The sequence below is a fragment of the Lactuca sativa genome, chromosome 4 (genome assembly GCF_002870075.4).
Source record: "Lactuca sativa cultivar Salinas chromosome 4, Lsat_Salinas_v11, whole genome shotgun sequence".
NCBI lineage: Eukaryota > Viridiplantae > Streptophyta > Magnoliopsida > Asterales > Asteraceae > Lactuca > Lactuca sativa.
Genome location: NC_056626.2, coordinates 222196726 through 222204276, shown reverse-complemented (window position 1 = coordinate 222204276; position 7551 = coordinate 222196726). Strand labels below are relative to the sequence as shown.

The 7551-nt window shown below is 42.2% G+C and overlaps 1 protein-coding gene across 1 annotated transcript; it reads left to right on the top strand.

Annotated features, from left to right (window-relative positions):
* The first annotated feature begins 3047 nt into the window (after nucleotides 1-3047).
* On the top strand, nucleotides 3048-3757 carry LOC111893608 (SEC1 family transport protein SLY1). Its single transcript, XM_023889675.2, is given in 2 exon segments — nucleotides 3048-3231; nucleotides 3301-3757. Coding segments are annotated over 2 exon segments (630 nt in total). The 5' UTR covers nucleotides 3048-3058.
* The last annotated feature ends 3794 nt before the right edge of the window (nucleotides 3758-7551 follow it).

Sequence of the window (7551 nt, the reverse complement as noted above, 5' to 3'; positions counted from 1 at the left end):
AGTTGCTGGAACCGTTTCGGTCGATCAAGACCACCATGGTTGAGTATTTTGATGAGCGCTATGTGACTCTCACAGAGACGGCTGCCGCGACAGCTATAGCGGCTGTAGCAGCGGAAGGGGGAGGAGCTGGTCGGGGTTTTCAGTATCGGGACTTTGATAATACGAAGCCTCCTACCTTCGATGGAGTCTAGGACCCGATTGTTGCTATGAGATGGTTGTCGGATGTGGAGGGGTGTTTATTCACGTGTTCATGCCCTACTGATCAGAGGGTGAGGTGTGCTCTGAACCTGTTGAGGCTCGGGGCGAAGGATTGGTGGAGATTGAAAACGGGGTCGTATTTGGATGCGCAGAGAGCTTCAGTTTCATGGGATTAGTTCCGGGAGATGTTCAGCACTCGTTATGTTCCACGGGTTGAGAGGGAGAGATTGGCTCAGGAGTTCCTGGAGCTGAAGCAAGATTCGGAGTCGGTGACGGAGATCACCAGGATGTTCACTGAAAGAGCGATGTTTTGCCCTGAGTTCGCTTCAGAGCAGGCTTAGATGTCCCGATATCTGAGTATGCTCAAGAGGGATATCAGGAAGTTTGTGTCTACGCAGAGGTGTGAGACTTTGTTAGAGTTACAGGAGGCCGCCAAGCGGCGTGAGTTGGAGATTGAGTTGCAGTTGCGAGAGCAGAGACAGGCTCCGGTGCAGTCGCAGCCAGTGCCGAAACGGTCCAAGACCGTTGATTCTAGATTAGGAGATCAAAGCAGCCACACTTGTGGGAAGTGTGGGAAGGGTCACACCGGGGTTTGTAGGTCCGGTGGTGCATGTTGCATGTGCGGAAAGGAGGGTCACTATGCGAGGGATTGTCGGCAGGCAGCCCCGGGTCGGGATTTGAGGATTTGTTATCATTGTCATCAGGGTGGATACTTGAGGGTCAACTGTCCACAGCTTGCTGCAGGACCGGTGCAGGCTCCAGCACCGACCACTTTGAGGATTACGGGTGGAGGTCAGGGTGGAGCGGAGCCCCCAAGGGCTCAGGGTCGTGCTTTTCAGCTTACAGCAGAGGAGGTCAGGGCAGTGCCGGATACAGCTGCGGGTATGTTTCTTTCTTGATGTCTTGTTATTTTGTGATTATTTTGGAGTATTGTATATCTGCTAGTCTCGTTGTGTGGTTTCTGGTATTGTATTCGTTGTTCCTTGAGGATTATGGTATGGTTAAGGGTTTGGTGTTGGGAATTTCGTTGGTTATCTTTCGTGAGGGTTATTAGTGGGAATCTGGCGTTTGGTCTGAATGTTGGGCAACATCTGCAGTCAGAGGAGTGGTTGGCTGAAGGTCAGGTTTCTTTCGAGCCGTGATGATCCGTGATAATATGTGATTTTGTGAAGGTTGCTCGTTCTAGTGGGAACCAGATCGCGTGTAAGGGATTGTGTTGTGTAGGGTTGATAAGGGAGGTCGGTGATGGCGACCGGTGGTTGATAGTCAGTGCTCTAAGTGGGGGAGAATTGGAAAATTCTCCGGTAGATCGATGGTCATGAGAGGTTGTTTAGCTGCTTGGGATTCAGCAGTGGTTCTGAAAGCCAAGAGTGTAGGCTGGTATCAGTAAGTGGCATGGATGCGGGGGCGGGATACAGACAAAGGGTGATTGATTGTGGAAGGCCTGGGATCGGGCCGGGATTGAGTATGTAGGGTGGAGATAGAGTTCGGAACCCCTAGAGGGCTAGAACAATATGCATGGGAGAGTTTTCCTGGAGGGAAAATTCGGGATGATGGATGCTGGTTGAGCGGTCAGGATAGACTGAAGGCCGGTGGGCATACCAGTCAGGCCGAAGGCTCGGAGAACGGTCCAGCCAGACTGAAAGCCCAGGAGGGCGGTTCAGATCTGCTGAAGGTTCTGAGAGTGGTCCAGATCTGCTGAAGGTTCTGAGAGTGGTCCAGATTGGCTGAAGGCCTGGTAAGGCGGTCCAGTCATGCTGAAGACTCTGCATGTGTTGATATCTACCCCTGCATCCTTCCTCTGCCAATGAGGTCTCCAATGACATCTAAAAAAATTGATCCACAGTTGATGACCTTCAAGCAAGATTCAAGCTTTAAGGTCTCCCACCATCAAACCATCCTTTACTGCCCGCCATCACTGAATCCTAACCCATTATTTCTTTATATTCCTACCTTCGGAGCTCCACGGTCAATCTAAGTTACATCAGAAGAACCTTCTGACACCGATTGATGTAAACTCGCCACTCGTCTTCAATCTTCGACACCTTTTTATCACCATTATTTACTCCATCACTGTTCTCTTCCCCCTCTGCAAGACTGTTGAAAGCTTCATGGGTGCACATATTTACCAGATTTCATGTTGTAATTTGAGTAGTAATTTGATTTTTCAGGCGGGGGATAGATGATTTTGATTTTCAGTAAAGAATTTATTTCAGACAACGTCTAATTTGGGTCCACAGATTTCAGAGGTGGTAAGTTAACAATAACCTACCTATATATTATACTAGGAAACCTTTGTATCGGTTATGTAAATTGTCTATTAGTCAGGGTAGTCATATGTTAATATTTGTATCTGTTATATCACTACAAGAAAAAGACCCTTTTACGGCGCACAAACCACGACACTCATTGATTTATGTTACGCAAAAGAGAGTGACATTAAAAAGGTGTCATCTCTTCAAAAATTTAAGGATTTATGTCACGCATTATTGTGTGCCCTTAAATCAGTGTCTCTAGAAAAGAAATTAAAAACATGGAGGGCGCTTTATTTTAAACGCGCGTCCTCTACATCTATCGCTTTATAATTTTAATGAAAGGCGCGTTTAGTAGAGGGGGAAACAAAATTCCCAAAATTTTGAAAATCCGTCTTCTACCTTCTTTCTATCTTTCATCTTCACAGTCGACTCTCCCCTCTCCATGCTTCTCTCTTCTCTCCGATCCGCTTCTCCGCCACTCCTAACCTCCTTCTTATCGGTCTCATCAAACATCATGTCCCCTTCTTAATACGTTGCAGGAATCTAAAAACTAGAAAACCCTCAAAGATCGGTCTCTAGATTCAATAGCGAAAAAGGAATACGAAATGATGGTGAGAGGCAGAATCGACCGGGGGGAACTTTTATCTGTTCTTAAAGGGAAAGGTAGTAAAACGGATAAGCTTCGGTTTGCTATCATGTTCCTTAATTCAACAGAAACCATCCCTCAGATAGAAATCAAAATGGTTGAATCCTCTTTGAGAGAAGCGGAGGTGAACACGTGTGCATTTCAATAAGTTAAAAAGATAAAATCGTTAAATGTTTCGTTAGCATCTGCAAATGCTGCTAGCAGAAGCAACATTGTGGATTGGGCTGAGAAGCTTTATGGGCAGTCTATCAGTGCTGTGACTACAGGTGTTAAGAATCTGTTATCGGGTGATCATCAGTTGGCAATGGCGACAACGATTGAAGCTTTGATGGAAGGAAAATCGAATAATCCGGAGACTGAGTCTTACTTGGTGTTGGACCCACATACACCGAAATCGAGTTCTGGTCAAATGAAAGGGCCTTTTAAAGAAGCAATTGTGTTCAGGATTGGTGGTGGGAATTATTTTGAATATGGAAGCTTCTAGGAGCTTGCATGGAGGCAGCAGCAACCAACTTCTTCTGCTAAACATATCATATACGGGACAACTGAGATTCTTACTGGTGCTGAGTTTATTGATCAACTTGCTGTCTTGGGGCAAAAGATGGGTTTGGGTAGAAGTAGCACCACTCCTTCTGCTTCTGCTCCTGCTCCTGCCTAATCATGTGAGTACATTTATGCTATTTTGTTTTTGTTTGGTTTGGTTTGTTTGTAGCTAACTTTGGTTATCTCATTGTAGATTTTTCCCATTTCAAGAAAAACAATGATAACAAGAAATGAATCACACCTAAAAAGAAATTAACAATATGATATTTTCATTATTGTTAGGTTTTGTGATTCTTCTGTTTGGATTACCAGTTCATACCTGAAGTGTGGATATGCGATTCATGTGTTTGTATATACATATTGATGTTTAGGAGTTGTATTAGGTTGCTTATCAGGTGATCAATGTAGTCACTTTAAATTCTAGTTAATGATAATATTATTTTTTCATATCATACACAGATCCATTTTTCTTCTTATTAGTTAATGATATTGCCCCTCGTAGAGGAAGACCCTCTCTTGAGACCTTTACTTGTGTTGGAAACATAGCAAAAGCCATGGGTCCCACCAAAATTTACAATAAAACCTGCTTTTCTTTTTGTCTTAGGATCTGGAGTTGTTTTACCTTCTAGAGATATTATTAAATTAGAATTCAATTGATTTTGGTACCACACAACTTGGAGATAAGCTAGGTATGGACTATGAACGTTAATTGGTTTTTTTTCCTGTTTTTATACGGTTGTAATTTGATTCTATTGTTTAGTTCTCAGATTGTGTTAAGCTTCCTCCTTGGTCCGAAAACTCTGTTGATTTTGTTCATAAGCATCCCATGGATCTTGAGAGTGAGCATGTCTCTGCACATTTACATGAATGGATAGATCTCATATTCGGGTGAGCCCCAATTCATTCATATTCTAATATTGGTGGGTTTTATTTTGTTTTGAGGCTTTCGACTTTGTAAAGGTTGAAATAAATCAATTTGGATGATAGTCTTGATGGGTTTTGAGCATTTTAACACTTCCTAAGTGTACATGCAACCCTAATAAACCTTGGATCTATGTTTGTCTAAGATACATGCAAATAATTATTTTTCCAAGGTTCGTATCCTATCTAGCATGACATGGGGAACTTGAATCAAATAAAGCTAGTAGAATTACTTACCTTGTAGTTGTAGTTGATTGCTTGGAGTTTTAGAGCCTAGCACCAATAGTGTGGATGCCTCAAATGGAAATCACAAATCACCACAAACTTGGAACTTTGAGAGAACAGTCACAACTATCTTGAAATCGACCCTCTTTCCTTACTCACCTCAACTAGTATGATTTCAAGAACCAAAGCCTCCTTTATATAGTGTGGTGGATTAGGGTTACATCCATGTAAACCTGAATACCCATGTCTCTTCATTTCCATGAGATCCATGGTTTAAAGCTCCATGGAGTATCCATGGATTTTCCATGCAAGCCTAGCCCATTCCAAACAAGCATTAGCCTACACTATATAAATATAAGAGCCCATATTTAATTAGTAATAATTTTGATCTCTAAATTAATCCTAGATTAATTATAGATCAATACTAATTAAATAATATGATCTTATATTAGTATATTAGAACTTATAATATATTAATAAATCATAACTTATACTATTCTCCAAAGATTATCCATAAATTGTTCGGGTGAAGTGCAACCCAAATGGACCATGCCGGGTCGGGTCAAGTACATACCAAATATAGTTATGGACTTAGACACTATATCCAACAGTCTCCCACTTGGATAAGTCTAATAACTATAGTTGCATGTATGACTTCAGGAACCGATCAGCAATCGTAGCTCTTTAAACTCTGTTGAACTAGAACGCGCCATTTTAGATAAGTGATCATATAATCCTCTGTTCTAGATATCAGTCGGACAAATACATGGAACATGGTCATACTTATTGTCCAGCAGTTGTTTCCCGATTTCCGATTTGTTTGGCATAGAACTTAACTGAACACATCAATTTAGTTCTGACCGGGCCCGGTACATAGGTCAAAACAAAATCATCGAGGGGCCCAAATATCAGCTTCTAATCCAAGAAGAAATAGATAAACTTCGACTCATATGTTTGTTCTACCACTCATTGAATTATACACAAAATCACGTTTTATAACATCGAGTTACCAATGCGTTTTTATGGGATCTGCTGCCCTCACGGCTTTAAAACGCGTTGTAATAGGGAAGGTATCCACACCCCTTATAAGGAATGCTTAGTTCTCCTTCCCAGCCGATGTGGGATCAGATCTAACCCACTTTCACCCCCATTATAGGGTTCGACGTCCCCGTCGAACACATCGACCCGTGCCTTGGCTCTAATACCATTTGTAACATCCCCCTATGGCACGTATCACAATATTTTCCGCTTTGGGCCACTCGGCACGAGGACTTCCGAGGGGTCACCCATCCTGGTTCTACTCCTGCCCGAGCACGCTTAACTGTAGAGTTCTTATCGGATCTGCTGCCCTGATGGATTTAAAACGCGTTGTAGTAGGGAAGGTATCCACACCCCTTATAAGGAATGCTTATTTCTCCTTCCCAGCCGATGTGGGATCAGATCTAACCCACTTTAAAAAATTTAACGCCCGTAGATCCGGGCTAGTCAATTTAGAGACAATAAGTGTCGGAAATGAATTTTCGGAAAAATATTATTTATAATAAATAGTCTTAACCAAGTTGTAGAATATGTCTCAAGGTTTCTGTACATATAAAGAACGCCGAAATCCGAGTTATAACGAAGAAGTTATGGCCCGTCGAAGTTTTACGCCAAAACCGACACGCCACCGAGAAGCATAAATAGTAAATTTATGATGGAGCAATTTTTAGCCTTAGTGATCTAAACGAAAGTCGTAGAATATGTTAAACCGAGAAAATCCATAAAAAGAACTCCCAAATCTGACTTCGTATGAAGAAGTTATGATTTTTCTAACTTTGAAGGCTGATACACGATAGGGGGTGACGTGGCACCACCAGAAGGCTGCCACATGCCCCAACTCGGCGAGTAGGTCCTCCTACTCGGTGAGTCCACCAGTCAGGCCTCCTATAAATAGAGGTGTCGGGCATTCACTTTTCTTCACACCTCCCAAACTCACTTTCTCTCTCTAGTTTCTCTCTCTAGGCTCCCAAACCCCCCCCCCCCCCCCCCTAAAGCCTAGGTAAACCCCCTAGCACCTGAAGGAAGCCCCGAGGCTCCCGGAATCCTGAGAAAAGATCCTTTCGTCTCGGTAACGCTGCTCCAGCGAAGCTCGGTTTTCAAGAAAACCCGTTGTAAGTGAGCTATGCCTACCCTATCTTTAGTATAGCTTATGTTTTAATATAGTAACGTTATTAGGAACTTATAATGAGTATTTGGGCTATTATTATGAGTTATATTGAGTGTTATTTAACGCTTATATAATAGTAATAATACCTAGACTATTAATTTGTCGCGATTATCATTAGACTAAACCCTAGTGGTATTGGTATTAGGTTTTATCGAAGGAAAATTGTTTTGAGAGTATCGAAGCGCTGTCCGAGTGCTGAGTCACCACATTTCAAGTGAGTGCATAGTTACTTTCATCTTACACATAGATATGAAGTATTTTATATAAACTACGTGCTATGTGTGCATATTATCTGAATACTTGCTGTCTATGCTGGATGAACGTTTTTATACATGTTTTAAATGTTTTAAACTGTATACGTATTTTATATCTACGAATATGTTGAGTATGACATGGGTAGATGAATGATGAGAGATATAAGATGATGTGAGTATACATTGGCGGCTATAGACTTAGTGCCTATGGGACAAACACCAGTAGCTATGGACTTAGTACCTGTTAGACGCTGGTAGCTATGGATTTAGTACCTGTTAGGAATTGGTAGCTATGGACTTAGT